This window comes from Rhinatrema bivittatum, chromosome 6 (assembly GCF_901001135.1).
Source record: "Rhinatrema bivittatum chromosome 6, aRhiBiv1.1, whole genome shotgun sequence".
NCBI classification, from domain to species: Eukaryota; Metazoa; Chordata; class Amphibia; order Gymnophiona; family Rhinatrematidae; genus Rhinatrema; species Rhinatrema bivittatum.
This window is the reverse complement of record NC_042620.1, coordinates 1442909-1463379: the sequence shown is the minus strand read 5'-3', so window position 1 is coordinate 1463379 and position 20471 is coordinate 1442909. Positions and strand designations below refer to the sequence as shown.

General features: G+C 47.0%; 1 protein-coding gene across 2 annotated transcripts in view; it reads right to left on the bottom strand.

Moving 5' to 3' along the window:
• The window catches only part of STK11IP (serine/threonine kinase 11 interacting protein), a 272418-nt gene extending 256381 nt beyond the window's left edge, over window positions 1-16037 (bottom strand). Inside the window, exons 1-4 of one of the 2 annotated variants that reach the window (XM_029604968.1) lie at window positions 15859-16037; window positions 7940-8005; window positions 2834-3036; window positions 1410-1484 (exon numbers count right to left, since the gene is read on the bottom strand). In XM_029604968.1, coding sequence (XP_029460828.1) covers window positions 1410-1484; window positions 2834-3036; window positions 7940-7985 — 324 coding nt within the window. In that variant the 5' untranslated portion in view covers window positions 7986-8005; window positions 15859-16037. Of the gene's footprint in view, window positions 1-1409; window positions 1485-2833; window positions 3037-7939; window positions 8006-15688; window positions 15807-15858 lie in introns of those variants that run through there. The other variant, XM_029604969.1, reaches the window with a different exon arrangement.
• Window positions 16038-20471: the final 4434 nt, after the last annotated feature.

Here is a 20471-nt window from a genome sequence, read left to right as displayed (position 1 = left end):
AGGACCCTGGGAAGGGAGTATAACCAGCCAGGCCCGGAGGACCCTGGGAAGGGAGTATAACCAGCCAGGCCCGGAGGACCCTGGGAAGGGAGTATAAGCAGCCAGGCCCGGAGGACCCTGGGAAGGGAGTATAAGCAGCCAGGCCCGGAGGACCCTGGGAAGGGAGTATAAGCAGCCAGGCCCGGAGGACCCTGGGAAGGGAGCATAACCAGCCAGGCCCTGAGGACCCTGGGAAGGGAGCATAAGCAGCCAGGCCCTGAGGACCCTGGGAAGGGAGCACAAGCAGCCAGGCCCGGAGGACCCTGGGAAGGGAGTATAACCAGCCAGGCCCTGAGGACCCTGGGAAGGGAGTATAACCAGCCAGGCCCGGAGGACCCTGGGAAGGGAGTATAAGTAGCCAGGCCCGGAGGACCCTGGGAAGGGAGTATAACCAGCCAGGCCCGGAGGACCCTGGGAAGGGAGTATAACCAGCCAGGCCCGGAGGACCCTGGGAAGGGAGTATAAGTAGCCAGGCCCGGAGGAAGGGAGTATAACCAGCCAGGCCCGGAGGACCCTGGGAAGGGAGCATAACCAGCCAGGCCCGGAGGACCCTGGGAAGGGAGCATAACCAGCCAGGCCCGGAGGACCCTGGGAAGGGAGCATAACCAGCCAGGCCCGGAGGACCCTGGGAAGGGAGCATAACCAGCCAGGCCCGGAGGACCCTGGGAAGGGAGCATAACCAGCCAGGCCCGGAGGACCCTGGGAAGGGAGCATAACCAGCCAGGCCCTGAGGACCCTGGGAAGGGAGCATAAGTAGCCAGGCCCGGAGGACCCTGGGAAGGGAGCATAACCAGCCAGGCCCGGAGGACCCTGGAAAGGGAGTATAACCAGCCAGGCCCGGAGGACCCTGGAAAGGGAGTATAACCAGCCAGGCCCGGAGGACCCTGGGAAGGGAGTATAAGTAGCCAAGCCCGGAGGACCCTGGGAAGGGAGTATAACCAGCCAGTCCCGGAGGACCCTGGAAGGGAGTACAAGTAGCCAGGCCCGGAGGACCCTGGGAAGGGAGCATAACCAGCCAGGCCCGGAGGACCCTGGGAAGGGAGTATAAGTAGCCAGGCCCGGAGGACCCTGGGAAGGGAGTATAAGTAGCCAGGCCCGGAGGACCCTGGGAAGGGAGTATAAGTAGCCAGGCCCGGAGGACCCTGGAAGGGAGTATAAGTAGCCAGGCCCGGAGGACCCTGGGAAGGGAGTATAACCAGCCAGGCCCGGAGGACCCTGGAAGGGAGTATAACCAGCCAGGCCCGGGAGAGAGAAGGAACACTACTGAGCTGTACCTTAGCTGCCATGTTTTGTTTATGAAAGATTTCTTGTTCTCTGGCCATCCCCACACCCCTTCCCCTAACCCCTCACACCAGGCCGGCAGAACCTACCTCCAAGTACCTGAGAGACTTAAAGGGAAAGATGTTGAGAGGAGCCAGCAGACCACAGCGTACAGGGTGGACAAGCTGAGGAGAAGGGAGAAGGAACAGAGCCCAGCGTCACAAAACAATCAAAGTCATTCTTCACCTCCCCAGCTAGGAGCCCCCACGACCCAGGAATCCTCTTTCTTCTCCCCTTAACTTAAAGAGGGGTACAAGTCTCTCCCCGCCTGCCACCGCTGGGGTGTGGGGGCTTGCAAGCCTTTCCCTCCTCCCCTCCTAAGGACAGTAACACTTCTCTCTCCCTGCTTCATCCTCCAGGGGGTCTCTCCTCTCTCTCTACCACTAGGTCTGTATCTCTTCCCAGCTCTCTCTCCCCCCCCACCTCCCCATGTGCTCTCTCTCTCCCTGCTTCATCCTCCAGGGGGTCTCTCCTCTCTCTCTACCACTAGGTCTGTATCTCTTCCCAGCTCTCTCTCCCCCCCCCCCACCCCCACAATGTGCTCTCTCTCTCCCCGCTTCATCCTCCAGGGGGTCTCTCCTCTCTCTCTACCACTAGGTCTGTATCTCTTCCCAGCTCTCTCCCCCCCCCCCCCCCCACAATGTGCTCTCTCTCTCCCCGCTTCATCCTCCAGGGGGTCTCTCCTCTCTCTCTACCACTAGGTCTGTATCTCTTCCCAGCTCTCTCCCCCCCCCCCCCCACAATGTGCTCTCTCTCTCCCCGCTTCATCCTCCAGGGGGGTCTCTCCTCTCTCTCTACCACTAGGTCTGTATCTCTTCCCAGCTCTCTCCCCCCCCCCCCCCCCCCCACAATGTGCTCTCTCTCTCCCCGCTTCATCCTCCAGGGGGGTCTCTCCTCTCTCTCTACCACTAGGTCTGTATCTCTTCCCAGCTCTCTCTCCCCCCCCCCCCAACCCCCACAATGTGCTCTCTCTCTCCCCGCTTCATCCTCCAGGGGGTCTCTCCTCTCTCTCTACCACTAGGTCTGTATCTCTTCCCAGCTCTCTCCCCCCCCCCCCCCCCCACAATGTGCTCTCTCTCTCCCCGCTTCATCCTCCAGGGGGGGTCTCTCCTCTCTCTCTACCTCTAGGTCTGTATCTCTTCCCAGCTCTCTCCCCACTCCCCCACCCCCATGTGCTCTCTCCCCCTGCTTCACCCTCCAGGGGGTCTCTCCTCTCTCTCTCCCCAGTTCCCCCTCTCAGGGGCTCTCTCTCCCTGTCCCTTGTATGTTTCCGCATTCCTACAGCAGCATAAACCAGGAGGGTTTTACAACAAACTGAACACAGGTGCAATGAGTACCTGCCTCAGAGAGCTTACACCTTGTGGGTACCTGAGGAAATGGGAGAGAGAGTCACCCTCGCCTGTCAGGACGACTTGTAAGCAGGTTCCCTGCTTCATTACTGGCTCCCCTCCCACTCCCTGCTGCCCTCATTCACCTTCACAGACAGGGTTTTCTGCAGCATGTCGAAGAGGAACTGGGCCTGCAGGATGGCTGCGGATTCAGCGGGATGGGAAGGAAGTGCTTGGAACCCGTGCACCTGGTTCCGGGGCAGGAGGTGCTGCTCAAACACCTGCGTCAGGTACTGCAGGGTGGGCGTCAGCAGGGTAAGAGTCCTGCTTCCATCCAGAACGGCATCTCCTGTCATTCAGAGACAAGGCAGACAATGAACAACACCACAGCAGATGCCAATGCATGGGCACCAGGGGCCACCCCCCGTCTGCCTCCTTCCCTCCAGCCAAGGACATCTTTCACCTGTCAGCAATACAGACCTGAGCGCCCGCAGGATGTCACTCCTTATCCAAGCTGACTTTCTTATTTCCCATTTTGCCCCCATGTTATCCTGACCCTGCCGCACTGTCGTCTGGACGCTGGCTGCAGTGTTTGCTTGGGCTCAGTGCTGCTTCCATCTTTTTTAGGTCCTCCCAGCCCTCTGGTCTGCACGGTGGGTTGCCCCTTTGCTCAGCTTTTCAGTTCCCTCAAGGTCCTTCCGTAGCTGTGGCTTTGCCGGTCACAAGTTGTTCTGCTTACTTCTCTGTCATTCTGTTCTGGCATGAGTCTTACATAGATGATGTGCATGTTTTATAGGTTTCTTTTACACACTAAATCGACCTTGCAGTATTGTCACTTTTATGACATCTCATATCCCCACAATTAATCGACAGAGCAGCAAATAATCCCTTGTTTCCATTGCATAAGAAGCCAGTACGTGGTCTCCCTGTATTAATTTATCCTCCCTGTATGAAACATGCCTAATCTTCCTTTAGAATGGTATATCTTGTATAGCTATGAACATAAGAAGAACATAAGAAATTGCCTTACTGGATCAGACTGAGAGTCCATCAAGCCCAGCATCCTATTTCCAACAGAGGCCAATCCAGGCCACAAGAACCTGGCAAGGTATTTGTAAGTGGTCTTTGTTCTAAAGCATATAGGGATAGATTTAAAGATCTAAACATGAATATGCTAGAGGAAAGGTGAGAGATAGGGGACATCTATGATAGAGAAATTCAAATATTTCAAAGACATACATGCACAGGAGGCGAGTCTTTTTCAAAGAAAAGTAGGCTCTAGAAAAAGGGGTCACAAGATGAGGATGAAAGGGGGTAGTCCCAAGAATAACTTTAAGAAATATTTCTTTACAGAGAGGGTGGTGGATGCATGGAACAGCCTTCCAGTGGAAGCGGTAGAGATAAAAACAGTATCTGAATTCAAGGAATATTATTTATTATTTATAGCTTTTATATACTGGCATTCGTAGGACACATCATGTCGGTTTACAGGTAACTGAGAAAGGAAATTACAGTGAACAATGAATATGAGATCTCTAAGAAAATGATGAGAATTATAATGCTAAATTAATTGGACAGATTGGCCGATTGGATGAGCCATACAGTCTTTTTTTACCATCATGTTTCTACGACCCTTGTGATGAAGCAAGTGCCGGGTAGGATCGAAAACTCTGCCCCAGTTTGCTAGATGGTTGTTGTGGCTGCAGTTTCTGTTGCCTTCATTCCCTAGGGTGCCCCCATGGGGGAACCTGTTGGGCCGATTGTCATTGCAGCTGTCATGGTAGGAGATGGTACTGTTGATATGGCCAATAAGATAGTCTTGGACAGTATGGTCTTTTACATAGAAACATAGAAGTGATGGCAGAAAAGGACATAGTGACCCATCCAGTCTACCCAGCAAGCTCCCATAGTTATCAGTTTCCCATACTTATCAGTTACTCAGACCATGAGGGTCAGGGCTCTTGTTGGGTTACTGTTTTAGTCCAATTTCCTTTTACCCCCTTGCTGCTGATACAGACAGCAATGTTGGATTTGCATCAGAAGAGTAGTATAAGGCTTTTTGGTTAACGGTAGAAATCACCACATCAAGCAAGTTACCCCCCCAAGCTTGTTTTCCCAGATTCTACAGTTCAATATCCTTGTTGGTTGTTGTCTGAATCCAATTCCTCTTTTCCCCCTGTTGTTGAAGCAGCGAGCTATGATGGAGTTGCATCAACGGTATGAAGGCTTATTTGTTAAGGGTAGTAACCGCCATGCAAGCAGTTTACTTCATTCCCTTCCCTCTTGCCTTTAAGGATCCACAGTGTTTATCCCATGCCCTTTTCAAATCTGGCACCATTTTTGTCTTCACCACCTCCTCCAGAAGGGCATTCCAGGCATCCACCACTCCATGAAGAATTATTTCCTGACATTGATTCTGAGTCGTCCTCCCTAGAATGTCATTTCCAGAGGGGATTATCACTTCCCTTTTCTTACTCGATATTCCTCTCTCTATGCAGCCCAGCATTCTTCTGGCTTTAGCTATTGCCTTGTCACATTGCTTCGCCATCTTTAGATCACCAGGCACTATCACCCCAAGGTCTCTCTCTTGTTCCGTGCAGAACAGCACTTTACCCCCTTTTGATTACAGTTCTTTCGGATTAATGCATCCTAGATGCATGACTCTACACTTCTTGGCATTAAATCCCAGTTGCCATATCTTTGACCACTCTTCAAGCTTCCTTAAACCATGTCTCATTCTCTCTACGCCTTCCGGCGTGTCCACTCTGTTGCAGATCATAATATCATCCGCAATCAGACAAACTTTACCTTCTATCCCTTCCGCAGTGTCACTCACAAAAACAGAACCAGTCCCAACAATGATCCCTGTGGCCCTCCACTTAACACCGTTCTCTCTTCAGAGCAGGTTCCATTTATCATCACCCGCTGCCTTCTGTCATCAACCAGTTTGTAATCCAGGCCACCACCTTGGTGCTCACTCCCAAGCTTCTCATTTTGTTCATGAGTCTTCTATGTGGGACCGTAATCAAAGGCTTCATTAAAAACCAAGTAAATCACATCGAGTGCTCTTCCCTGATCCAATTCTCTAGACACCCAATCAAAGAAAATCAGATTCGTCTGACAGGACCTTGCCCTGGTGAACCTGTGCTGTCTCGGATCAAGCAACCCACCAGACTGTAGATACTTCCCTCTCCTCTCTTTCAGCAGAGTCTCCATTACTTTTCCCACCACCGAGGTGAGGCTAACTAACCTGTAATTCCCAGCCTCCTCTCTGCTCCCACTCTTGTGAAGCAGGACCACCACCGCTCTCCTCCAGTCACTCGGCACCACTCCCGTTCCCGGGGATCTATTGAAGAGGTCTCTCAGCAGACACACCCAGCTCGTCTCTGAGCCTCCTCAGTATCCCGGGATGAACCTCATCAGGTCCCATTTCTTTGTCCACTTTCAGTTTTCCTAACTCTTCCCATACATTCTCTTCCATAAATGGGGTTTCGTTAAATCCGCCCCCATCCACAGCTTCGTTAACCAGCAACTGTTCTTCTCCAGGGTCTTCCTTAGTGAATACTGAACTGAAGTATTTGTATAATATTTCTGCCTTTTCTTCGTCTCTTTCCACACATTTTGTAGGATTTGTAAGGCCTTCTAGGTGGTAGGTGCACATCAGCTGAGATAGACAGATTGCACTGTGACATTTTGTTCCTTTATCTGGGCGACTGTTTCCCTTTTTTTCACCAAATTATCCCCCAGCCAGGGAAGATGGGCCAGTTTTTCATACATATCCTCTCCCTTATCGAGCTTGCCATTAGTCAGGCCATACGTCGTGTCTAATGGAGACAGCCAGAGTTCTTGCTGTAGTGTCAAAGGATTTGTATACTGTGGAGAAAATTGTTTGCCCATATTTGTTCTAAAATTGATGCTGGGAGATTCTGGCAGTCAACATAGAGCCCTGAAAAATCTTCTTCCTGAAATCAGCACAACGATTGTAGTCTTTCCCAGATGGGGTATTCTCGTAGTCTCGTTTTCTTCACCTTTATCACACTTTTCACCATGATCGAATTATGCAACAGCTAAACTATGCTGTAACCTGGTGATTTCTTGACTCTATATCTGAGGTCCAGCTTATGAGCTACCTTAGAAACCGAGAAGCGAGATTCCCATATCTTCAGTAGTAAGGTATCCTACTCCTGATGAGTCAGTAGTGCTAAAGGTTCAGCCAGATGTCCAAGATTTCCAGAATCCCCTTAACCTCCACTCTGGGGTCTCTCTCTTTTCTGGCTTGAACATCGAGAGCCATTTGCACCACCTTCTCCACAAACCTGGAGTATGTTAAGTCTTCGGGTGGAGAGCTACGGTCCAGCAACTCTAGAAACAGGTTGGATGGGATGCCTGTGGAGCTGCAGGGGGACCCCACTGGAAAATGGTGACTGGACCAAGACAACTTAGGGGACAGTGGAGGACTAGGGTCTTTGGATGAATGGGTGGTAAGTCACTGGAAGTAGAATTTTGTGGTCTGAAGAGGAGGCGGCTGTGAGCAGTGGGGCTCCCGATCAAACTAACTGGAGAGGCAGGAAGAATTCTATAAACTGGTTGGAAAGTAGGTTTCGGATAGTAGAAAGAGTAGGGGGCACTCCATGAAGTTAGCATGGGGCACATTTAAAACTAATCGGAGAAAGTTCTTTTTTACTCAACGCACAATTAAACTCTGGAATTTGTTGCCAGAGAATGTGGTTCGTGCAGTTAGTGTAGCTGTGTTTAAAAAAGGATTGGATAGGTTCTTGGAGGAGAAGTCCATTACCTGCTATTAAGTTCACTTAGAGAATAGCCACTGCCATTAGCAATGGTTACATGGAATAGACTTAGTTTTTGGGTACTTGCCAGGTTCTTATGGCCTGGATTGGCCACTGTTGGACACAGGATGCTGGGCTTGATGGACCCTTAGTCTGACCCAGCATGGCAATTTCTTATGTTTACATAAACATTTTATTATAAGCATTAAACTGTGAAGAAGTGTTAGGTTCAAGAGTGATTATATCACAGAGGTGTTCTTTTATATTTTTGCATTTTCTGTGGTGCATACCCTCTGTTTTTTCTGCATTTTTAACTTTTGTATGTGAACACAAAGGGAAAGATAGATCAACAGCAGATATCTGGGGTCTAAGGCAAAGATTGGGCAATTTGGACCATTCGGTCCTTATCTTTGGTCAGATTCTGCCAGCAAAAGGGGAAAGTAGATGTTACAGTAATTCACTCACCACAGTCCTGAAGCAAGCAAGTCAAGCTGTGAACCAAAGTCCCCATCGTGCAGCCAGAGACGATATCTGTAACAACGAGATGAAACAGAAGAAAAGTTAACCCATAGTGAGGATAATGTTCAAAGCTGATTACCTCTGAAAAAAGTGCAAGTGTCACTACAGCTCGGCTACATTTACCCACATCAAAAGAGGGGCAGTGTTAGCTTGCACGGGACTTTCATTCTGACAGCTGAAGTAACATCAGTGAGGCCATAATCTGCAAAAAGGAACACTATCTACTGATATCACTGAAAAGAGCAGTGTGAAATATTTACCAAAAAAGAGCCAGCAGAAAAGGAGAAGATGATTTAACTTCTGCCTGGGAAAAAGTTACCACATGCAGAGGTGTCACTGGAAGACGAGTATTCAAAGGATCGAGAAGGCCAAGAATAATGAGAAAAATCCAAATCTGAAGCTGAAACATGCGGCAGTAACAAAACACCACCTTCAAAGCATGCACTCCAATAACAAATTGAAAACAAGAGATGAAGCTCAAAAGCTGCAAAGATGCAAAGAAAACGAAAATGAGAGACATTAAAATTAAAAGCAATTCTGCAGGACACGGAGGAAGAATATTAGTGCGGTTCAAACCCCACCAACCCTAGAAAAGTGCTTATATGAGGACCTGTAGAGTAGCAGAATGGCTACCAGGCTAGAAAGTGCCGCAAACTGCAACAGCCCTAGCCCTGATGAAAAGCCCAAGCAAACTGCTAATGCGATTAATCAGACAGCCAGAGCTAACAGGAGGAACGCGTTTCCTTCCAAAGGAGATGTCCCTAAAAACCACCCAGAACTGTTTTACCTACAAGCTCTTCACTAGGATAGATGCAGACAGAAAATGTGGTTTCATTTGCTTTATATGTTTGCACTTTTTCCTTGTGAGGCAGCTACAAGCTATCTGAAATTATTTACTTACTCATATCCAAGGGACCCTCCGCACCCCCTCTATCAAATCCACGAAACTTATTTCCACAATGAACAGAGCCTTTTCCCTGGCCGGCCCCACCCTGTGGAACTCTATGCCCCCAGACTTGCGCACTGAAACATCTACACCCAAATTCAAAAAAAAAGCTAAAAACCTGGCTATTCTTACAGGCCTACCCTTCCCTCAACAACCATCCTCCTGATGACCCCCTAAGCTGTGTATAATGCATTCCCTGCATCACCCTTTACAATGTGCTCCTGCTGACTTTTTCTCTCAATAACCTCCTGAGCTGTTTACAGTGCTCTCCATGTATTACCTTTACAATGTGCTCCTGCTGACTATTTCTCTCAATAACCTTCTCCCCGATGACCTCCTGAGCTGTTTACAGTGCTCTCCATGTATTACCTTTACAATGTGCTCCTGCTGACTTTCTCTCAATAACCTTCTCCCCGATGACCTCCTGAGCTGTTTACAGTGCTCTCCATGTATTACCTTTACAATGTGCTCCTGCTGACTATTTCTCTCAATAACCTTCTCCCCGATGACCTCCTGAGCTGTTTACAGGGCTCTCCATGTATTACCTTTACAATGTGTTCCTGCTGACTTTTTCTCTCAATAACCTTCTCCCCGATGACCTCCTGAGCTGTTTACAGTGCTCTCCATGTATTACCTTTACAATGTGCTCCGGCTGACTTTTTCTCTCAATAACCTTCTCCTTGATGACCTCCTGAGCTGTTTACAGTGCTCTCCATGCATTACCTTTACAATGTGCTCCTGCTGACTTTTCCCTCATCCGTCCCCGGTTGAGGAACAGTTGTTCCCTGTAAATAGTTACCCAGTTTCCATATGTTCATTTTTTTCTCTTGTATGCATAGTTTACTGTTCACTGTAATGGCACTGCCAAAATGTTCTATGTAATGGCACTGCCAAAAAGTTTTAAGTTATCTGTAAACCAACACGATGTGTAAACGGTTGTCGGTAAATAAAAACCTATAAATAAATAAATATCTGGGCTAAGTATATTCCTTGTCTGATTTTTGTAATATTTTGTGTCTTCTGGGGGGGGGGGGGGGGGAGAGGTTATTTTACTTGTGAACAGAAGCCCTAAAGTGTGTATTGAGGCTGAAAATGAAAACAAAAAAAAAAAAAAGTTTATAATTTTTTACCAGGGTGTCCAGCGGGAGGGGCTCTCTGTAGGTTTCATTTGCGGAGAGACCAGCATTTGGAAGTAGACATTAAGCCACTGTCTGCAGGTCTTCCTGAGAGAGGCAGCTACAAGGAATCTCAACTGTTTACTGGTTTTCGACACATTGGAGACTGGGGTCATGTATGGAGCAGTAAAAGGGTTTATGGTAAGGATTTCCTGCATTTGTCAGTAGCAAGAAAGAGGATGCTAAGTGAGAAATTCAGAGCATATATTATCAGACATTTAAACTAAAGAATGGGGGTGGCAGGAGATGGTCAATGAAATTGCCATGTCATCCCCAAGCAATACAGGAAGTGGGAAGAGAAAATAACAAAATCATCAGCTTAAAAAAGCAGAAAAGGTGCCCAGGAAGTGCAATAAATCAAGGGAGAAAAACTGGAAAGTTATGGACTACAAATGCTCATAGTTTGGGCAATAAAATCCCAGACCTGCAGGCCCTAATGGTAGAGCTGGTCTCGGACATTGTTACTGTTACATAAGCATGGTTCGCGGACTCTCATGATTGGGATATGGCCATACTGGGCTTTAACTTGTTAAGGAAAGACAGAGGATACAGACTTAGTTTTTGGGTACTTGCCAGGTTTTTATGGCCTGGATTGGCCACTGATGGAGACAGGATGCAGTGCTTGATGGACCCTTGGTCTGACCCAGTATGGCATGTTCTTATGTTCTTATAGAAAGGGGAGAGTAGCACCTCTTTATGTCAAAAACATTATCCAGGCAACTGAACTGCAAGGAATGTAGGTTAGAGAAGAAGCATTATGGGCCATCCTAAGAAAAAGATGATGGTGCATCCATTTTTACTGGAGTGGTTTACAGGCCTCTGACTCTAACAGAAGAACTAGACAGAGATCTGGTTGAAGTTAGAAGGAAGGGAGAAGTGTTGATTGTTTGAGATTTTAATCTTCCAGATGTAGACTGGAGAATCCCTTCTGCAGAATCTAACAGTAGTAGAGAGATAGTGGATGCCCTGCAAGGGGCTCTGCTCAAACAAATGGTAATGGAACCCACGAGGGAGGGAGCTATACTCGATTTAGTTCACTCTAATGGAGATAATGTCTCTAATGTCCGGGTGGGTGCCCACCTCAGGACCAGGGATCATCAAACAGTATGGTTTCATATAACAAATAAGATACAGAGAAGTCACACAAAGACCCAAGTTTTGAATTTCAAAAATATAGACTTTGTCGAAATGGGAACATACCTGGAGGTAGAACTAGAAGACTGGGAGAAAATGGGAGAGGTGGAACAACAGAGGGCCAAACTAAAAGGAGCAATTACAAAGGCAACAAATCTATATATGTTAGAAAAGTAAACAAAAGTAAGAGAAATAAGAAACCAATCTGGTCCTCAAAGGAGGTGGCTGATAAAATAAAGGCAAAAAGAACAGTGTTCAAGAAATATAAAGGATCCCAAAAAGAGGAACACAAGGAAGAATATCTGGTGAAATTGAGGGAGACGAAGAAAGTAATCAAGAAAGCAAAAAGTCAGGTGGAAGAAAGGATTGCCAAAAAGGTAAAGCAAGGTGACAAAACATTTTTCAGATACAGAGAAAGGTCCGAAGTGGTATAGTGAAACTAAAAGGTAAAAATGATCAATGAGTGGAGAGAGATGAAGAAATGGCAGAAATATTAAACAAATACTTCACTTTGGTGTTCACTAAAGATGACCCTGGAGAAGGACCATTGCTGGCTGAGAAGACCATAGATGGAGATGGGGTAGAAGAAACTGCATTTACAAAAGAGAATGAATGGGAAGATCTAGGAAAACTGAAAGTGTACAAGGCCATTGGGCCGGATGAGGTTCATCCCAGGATACTGAGGGAGCTCAGAGATGTGCTGGAGGGTCCGCTGTGTGACCTGTTCAATAGATCCCTAGAAACGGGAGTGGTGCCGAGTGATTGGAGGAGAGCAGTGGTGATCCCGCTTCACAAGAGTGGGAGGGAGAGGAGGCTGGAAACTACAGACCGGTTACCCTCACCTCGGTGGTGAGAAAATTAATGGAGACCCTGCTGAAGAAATTGACAGTGAACTATCTGCAATCCGGTGGGTTGCTGGACCCGAGGCAGCATGGATTCACCAAGGGAAGGTCCTGTCAGACAAATCTGATTGATTTTTTTGATTGGTTGACTAGAGAATTGGATCGAGGAAGAGCACTCGAGGAGATCTACTTGGATTTCATCAAAGCTTTTGATACAATCCTGCATAGGTGGCTTGTGAATAAAATGAGAAGCTTGGGGGTGAGCGCCAATGTGGTGGCCTGGATTACAAACTGATTGATGGACAGAAGACAGCGTGTGATGGTAAATGAAACCTACTCTGAAGAGAGAACAGTGTTCATTGCAGTTTCATAGGGATAGATTTTGGAACAGATTCTGTTCAATATCTTTGTAAGGTACCTGATGGAAGTGATAGAAGGTAAAGTTTGTCTATTTGCATATGATACTAAGATCTGCAACAGAGTGGACACGCCTGAAGGAGTAGAGAAAATGAAAAGTGATTTAAGAAAGCTTGAAGAGTGGTCGAGGATTTGGCAGCTGGGATTCAATGCCAAGAAGTACAGAGCCCTACATCTGGGGTGCAGCAATCCAAAAGAGCTGTATGTGATGAGTGATGAAAGACTAATGCACAGGACTGGGAGAGGGACCTTGGTGAGATAGTGACTGATTATCTGAAGGCGATGAAGCAATGTGACAAGGCGATAGCTAAAGCCAGAAGAATGCTGGGCTGCATAGAGAGAGGAATATAGAGTAAGAAAAAGGAAGTGATAATCCCCTTATACAGGTCCTTGGTGAGGCCTCACCTGGAGTACTGTGTTCAGTACTGGAGCTGTTATCTCAAAAAGGATAAAGACAGGATGGAGGGGTCCAAAGAAGAGCGACCAAAATGGTGAGGGGTCAGCATTGGAAGACTTATGAGGAGAGGCTGAAGGATCTGAATGTGTGCACCCAGGAGGAGAGGAGGTGCAGAGGGATATGATACAGACCTTCAAATACCTGAAAGGATTAATGATGCACAATCATCAAACCTTTTCCGCTGGAAAGAAATCAATACAACTAGAGGTCATGAAATGAAACTCCAAGGAGGACGACACAGAACCAATGTCAGGAAATATTTTTTCACAGAGAGGGTGGTGGATGCCGGGAATGCCCTTCCGGAGGAGGAGGTGAAGACAGAAATGGTGCCAGAATTCAAAAGGGCATAGGATAAACACTGTGGGTCCCTAAAGACTAGAGGATGGAAATAAAGAAAAGAGGCTCCTGGGGGTAACTGTTGTGGCAGTCGCTACCCTTAAATAAGCCTTGATACAGTTAATGCAATCCCATCATTGCTCTCTGCTTCTACGGCAGTGAGGAAAGGTGATTTGGATTCAGACAGCAGCCAACAAGGGCCCTGACTTTTATGGTTTGGGAAACAAATAACATAGGGGTGATGCAGCACTTACTTGCCTTAATCACTAAGCCTGATACTTTTGATTGAACTCCAACATTGCTCTCTGCTTTCATAGCAATGGTTTAGAGAACATAAGAAATTGCCATGCTGGGTCAGACCAAGGGTCCATCAAGCCCAGCATCCTGTTTCCAACAGTGGCCAATCCAGGCCATAAGAACTTGGCAAGTACCCAAAAACTAAGTCTATTCCATGTAACCATTGCTAATGGCAGTGGCTATTCTCTAAGTGAACTTAATAGCAGGCAATGGACTTCTCCTCCAAGAACTTATCCAATCCTTTTTTAAACCCAGCTATACTTACTGCACTGACCACATCCTCTGGCAACAAATTCCAGGGTTTAATTGTGCGTTGAGTAAAAAACTTTCTCCGATTAGTTTTAAATGTGCCCCATGCTAACTTCATGGAGTGCCCCCTAGTCCTTTCATTGTCTGAAAGAGTAAATAACCAATTCACATCTACCTGTTCTAGACCTCTCATGATCTTAAACACCTCTATCATATCCCCCCTCAGTCGTCTCTTCTCCAAGCTGAACAGCCCTAACCTCTTCAGCCTTTCCTAATAGGGAAGCTGTTCCATCCCCTTTATCATTTTGGTTGCCCTTCTCTGTACCTTCTCCATCGCAACCTTCATTTCTTTTTATTTGACTTGCTTATCACTTTTTCAGTTAGCACAAAGCAATGTACAAACAATGCTCCCTTTAGCATAAAGCAAGGATTAAGAAGAGCACCAGCAAGAAATCTAAGCCTAAAATCATGTTCAGCATGCCCTGGCTTAAAAGAGCGGTTCACTCTGTCAAGATAGATGCAAAATAAATCACATTGGAGATGCTACAGCAGTGTTTCCCAAACCTCTCCTGCAAGCACACCTAAATGATATACTTTTCAATATATCCATAATGAATATGCATGAGATACATTTGTGTACACTTGAGATACAGGGTATGCAAATGTATCTTGTGAATATTCACTGCGATAATCCTGAAACCTGACTGATTAGGTGTGCTTGCAGGAGCAGGATGAGAATCACTGTACTATGCAAGGAAACATGATAACAAGAGCTCAGGCACGCACACACACATGCAGGGAACATACCCAATGAAGATTCACCGCTAACCCAGATCATACACATGGCACACACACCAACACACCCAATAAAGTTTCACCACTAGTCCAGATCTCTCTCTCACTAACACACACACGTAATACACCCCACAGCACAGAACACAGCCAAGGAAGGTTCACTGCCAGCCCAGATCACACACAAACACAGGCAATACACCCAACGAAGGTTCACCTCCAGTCCAGATCACATAGCCAATGAAGGCTCAATGCAGACAAAATCACACACACAGGAAACATATCATGAAGGTTCTCGGCAGTCCAGATCACAATTACACACAGGGTATACACTCAGTAAAAGTTTACCACCAGCCAAGATCAGACACAGGGAATATACAGAACCAGTGCAGATCTCTGGCACATACAGGGAATAGAGGGAGACCCAATGAAGGCTCACCACAAGGGCTCCAAGTTCCTTTTCCTGGGTGGTGACTCCCAATACAGAACCCAGCACTGACTACCTGTACTCAGGATTATTTTCCACATTAAATTTCATCTGCTATTCAGATGCCCAGTCCCAACAAGGTCTCTGCATTTCCTGGAAATCCACTTCTGTTTTAAAAAAGTTGAATAATTTTGGTCATTTGTGAATCTCATCATCTCACTCACTGCTCTCTTTTTCAGATCATTTATAAATATGTTAAAAAGCACAGGTCCCAGTACGGATCCCTGTGGTACTCCAATAATGACTTCTCTCAATTTGGAGGACTCCTCTCCCCCTGGGCTCCACTCCACAGAATATCAGCCCCCCCCCCCCTTTTTTTTTTTCCCCAGCATAGTGGTCCACTTCTCTCTCGCCACACCTCTCCTCCAGCTTGCTCGTTCCCTCTCTCTCCAGGATACCCGTCCCCTTCTCTCCGGGATTCTCATCCCGTCCTCCCTCCGCTCCCCTCTCAGGGATACCCGTCCTCCCTCCGCTCCCCTCTCCGGGATACCCGTCCCCTCCTCCCTCCGCTCCTCTCCCTGGGATTGCTCTTCACCTCCCTTCTCTCCCCGGAATACCAGTACCTGTCCCCCGCTCCCTTTCTCGTCGGGAGGCTCTGGCAGACTCCTGCTGCCCCTCTCCAAAAACCTCATTCCTGTCTCATCTCAGCAGCGTTATATCCCCTGCCCTCTGTCTACAGCAGCGGCCACTTCCGCCAGGCTGTGCGCGCTCTCACGTGACTCCCCCTCCTTACCGCAGTTTTGCCAGCTCGCGCTACTTATTTCCTCTTGTGCGGGGAATAGGTTTGGGCTGAGCGAGGAGACAGCCGCGTGCTAGCAGCCTCTATGATGCCAGTACCCTTTCTCCTTTGCCTGGGGCAGCCCATCCAGCAGTCGCAGAGTGATGACCTCATCAGCAGCAGCTAGTCAGGTGAGAGGAAGGCGTCATTAGTCGCAGAGTGATGACCTCATCAGCAGTAGCCAGTCAGGTGAGAGGAAGAACGGGGCGGACGTGGGAGGGAGGTGTCATTAGTCGCAGAGTGATGACCTCATCAGCAGCAGCCAGTCAGGTGAGAGGAAGAACGGGGCGGACGTGGGAGGGAGGCGTCATTATAGAAACATAGAAACATAGAAATGACGGCAGAAGAAGACCAAACGGCCCATCCAGTCTGCCCAGCAAGCTTCACATTTTTTTCTCATACTTATCTGTTTCTCTTAGCTCTTTGGTTCTATTTCCCTTCCACCCCCACCATTAATGTAGAGAGCAGTGATGGAGCTGCAACCAAGTGAAATATCAAGCTTGATTAGTTATGGGTAGTAGGGGAAGTAACCGCCGCAATAAGCAAGCTACACCCATGCTTATTTGTTTTACCCAGACTGTGTTGTTCAGCCCTTATTGGTTGTTTTTCTTCTCCCCTGCCGTTGAAGCAGAGAGCTATGCTGGATATGCTTGTAGTATCAGTTTTTCTTCTCCCCTGCCGTTGAAGCAGGATATGCATTGAAAGTGAAGTATCAGGCTTATTTGGTTTGGGGTAGTAACCGCTGTAACAAGCCAGCTACTCCCCACTTTGTGAGTGCGAATCCTTTTTTCTTCTCCCCTGCTGTTGAAGCAGAGAGCTATGCTGGATATGCGTGAAGTATCAGTTTTTCTTCTCCCCTGCCGTTGAAGCAGAGAGCTATGCTGGATATGCGTGAAGTATCAGTTTTTCTTCTCCCCTGCCGTTGAAGCAGAGAGCTATGCTGGATATGCGTGAAGTATCAGTTTTTCTTCTCCCCTGCTGTTGAAGCAGGGAGCTATGCTGGATATGCGTGAAGTATCAGGTTTTCTTCTCCCCTGCCGTTGAAGCAGAGAGCTATGCTGGATATGCATTGAAAGTGAAGTATCAGGCTTATTTGGTTTGGGGTAGTAACCGCCGTAACAAGCCAGCTACTCCCCACTTTGTGAGTGCAAATCCTTTTTTCCACATTTCCTCTTGCTGTTGTAGCTTAGAGCGATGTTGGAGTCACAGTAACCATGTGTATGTTTATTGAATAAGGGTATTGTCTCCAGGCAGTAGCTGTCATTCTGGCTAGCCACCCACTCTTTATTGACGGCCTCTTGATTTTATGGATCCACAGTGTTTATCCCACGCCCCTTTGAAGTCCTTCACAGTTCTGGTCTTCACCACTTCCTCCGGAAGGGCATTCCAGGCATCCACCACCCTCTCCGTGAAGAAATACTTCCTGACATTGGTTCTGAATCTTCCTCCCTGGAGCTTCAAATCGTGACCCCTGGTTCTGCTGATTTTTTTCCTATGGAAAAGGTTTGTCGTTGTCTTTGGATCATTAAAACCTTTCAAGTATCTGAATGTCTGTATCATATCACCTCTGCTCCTCCTTTCCTCCAGGGTGTACATATTTAGATTCTTCAATCTCTCCTCATAAGTCATTTGATGAAGACCTTCCACCTTTTTGGTCACCCTTCTCTGGACCGCCTCCATCTTGTCTCTGTCTCTTCGGAGATACGGTCTCCAGAACTGAACACAATACTCCAGGTGAGGTCTCACCAAGGACCTGTACAAGGGGATAATCACTTCCCTTTTCTTACTCGATATTCCTCTCTCTATGCAGCCCAGCATTCTTCTGGCTTTAGCTATCGCCTTGTCACATTGTTTCGCCGACTTCAGATCATTAGACACCATCACCCCAAGGTCTCTCTCCTGCTCCGTGCACATCAGCCTTTCTCCCCCCATCGAATACAGTTCATTCGGATTTCCATTCCCCATATGCATGACTTTGCACTTCTTGGCATTGAATGTCAGCTGCCATGTCTTCGACCACTCTTCCATCTTCCTTAAATCCCGTCTCATTCTCTCCACTCCTTCCGGCGAGTCCACTCTGTTGCAGATCTTAGTGTCATCCGCAAAAAGACATACCTTACCTTCTATCCCTTCCGCAATGTCGCTCACAAAGATATTGAAAAGGACCGGTCCCAACACCGATCCCTGCGGTACACCGCTTAAAACCGCTCTCTCTTCAGAGAGAGTTCCATTTACCATCACACATTGTCTTCTGTCCGTCAACCAGTTTGCAATCCAGGCCACCACCTCGGCACTCACTCCTAAGCTTCTCATTTTATTCACCAGTCTCCTGTGCGGGACAGTGTCAAAAGCTTTGCTGAAATCCAAGTAGATGACATCGAGTGCTCTTCCTCGATCCAATTCCTTGGTTACCCAGTCAAAAAAGTCAATCAGATTTGTCTGACAGGATCTTCCAATGGTGAATCCATGCTGCCTCTGGTCCATCAATTCTCCTGACTGTAGATAGTTCACTATTCTCTCTTTCAACAGTGACTCCATTACTTTTCCCACCACCGAAGTGAGGCTAACCGGTCTGTAATTACCAGCCTCTTCTCTGTTCCCACTCTTGTGAAGCGGGACCACCACCGCTCTCCTCCAATCATTCGGCACCACTCCCGTTTCTAGGGATCTATTGAATAGGTCACACAGCGGACCCGCCAGCACATCTCTGAGCTCCCTCAGTATTCTGGGATGAACTTCATCAGGCCCCATGGCTTTGTCCACTTTCAGTTTCACCAGCTCTTCCCATACATTTTCTACTGTGAATGGAGTTACATCTACTCCATTCCCCTCCAGTTTCTTGTTAACTAGTGTCGGTCCTTCTCCAGGGTCCTCTTTAGTGAACACAGAACTGAAGTATTCATTTAATATTTCTGCCATTTCTTCGTCTCTCTCCACACATTGATCCTTTCCACCTTTCAATTTCACTATACCACTTTGAACTTTTCTCTTTTCACTGATGTATCTGAAAAATGTTTTGTTACCACTCTTTACCTCTTTGGCAATCCTCTCTTCCGCTTGACTTTTTGCCATCTTGATTAATTTCTTCGTCTCCCTCAGTTCTACCAGATATTCTTCTTTGTGTTCCTCCTTTTGGGATCTTTTATATTTCTTGAACGCTGTTCTTTTAGCCTTTATTTTGTCAGCCACCTCCTTTGAGAACCAGATAGGTTTCTTTTTTCTTTTGCTTTTCTTTACTTTTCTAACATATAGATTAGTTGCCTTGGTGATTGCTCCTTTTAGATTGGTCCACTGTTGATCCACATCTCTCTCGTTTTCCCAGCCTTTTAGTTCTTCCTCCAGGTACTTCCCCATTTCATCAAAGTCTGTGTTTTTGAACATCAAAACTTGGGTTTTTGTGCTTCTTTTCCGTGTCCTTTTTGTGATATTAAACCATACCGTTTGATGATCACTGGTGCTGAGGTGGGCACCCACCTGGACGTCTGAGACATTATCTCCATTAGTGAGCACTAAGTCGAGTATAGCTCCTTCTCTCGTGGGTTCCATTACCATTTGTTTGAACAAAGCTAATTGCAGGGCATCTACTATTTCTCTACTATTATTAGATTCTGCAGATGGGATTCTCCAGTCTACATCTGGCATATTAAAGTCTCCAACGATCACCACTTCTCCTTTCTTTGCTATCCTGTGGATGTCTTCAATCAGATCTCTGTCCAGCTCTTCCTTTTGGTTTGGAGGCCTGTAAACCACTCCAATAAAAATGGATGCCCCATCTTTTTTTAAGTCGGCCCATAGTGCTTCTTCTTTGCCCCATCTTCCTTGCAGCTCAGATGCTTGGATATTGTTTCTGACATATAGAGCCACTCCTCCCCCTTTCCTATCCTCTCTGTCCTTCCTTAACAAGTTATAGCCTGGTATTGCCGTATCCCAGTCATGATATTCTGTAAACCATGTTTCCGTGACAGCAACAACGTCCATGTCTGCCTCCACCATTAGGGCTTGCAGCTCTGGGATTTTATTACCCAAACTACGAGCATTTGTGCTCATAGCTTTCCAGCTTTCTTTGCTCAGGTTACTGCTGTTCCTGGACTCCTTTTGTGACCTATTTAGTTGAGTTTTGTTATCCACTTTTCTCTTTGCATTTGTGCAAGGGAAGATATTAATGCCTCTGATGACAGAGTCATCCATCACTGTGAGCTTTTTCCTTTGGTTTCTGATTTGGAATTTCTGTATGCATTGGGTTTTTTCTCTCTTTTCCGATAACATTTCAATCTTTTTCTCAAGGACTTCTTCAGAATTTAATACAGAGAAGGCATTTTGTACTTGTTGCACTTGATACAGTGTGTGTCTACGAAACACAGGTCTTATTCTTCCAGAGCCCACTGTAATACTTTTTAAGTTCATTAATGGCCTGTGTGAGTGGTGGGATAGAGTTGTGGGTTGCACAGCTTTCAATAATGGGTGTCTGTGGGTTACAGGTCTTATCCTACCTGAGCCCACGGTAAATCTCTTTTTTCTTGAGTTTTGGTTATTCAGTGGTAAATGGAAATTATTTCCTGAATAATGTA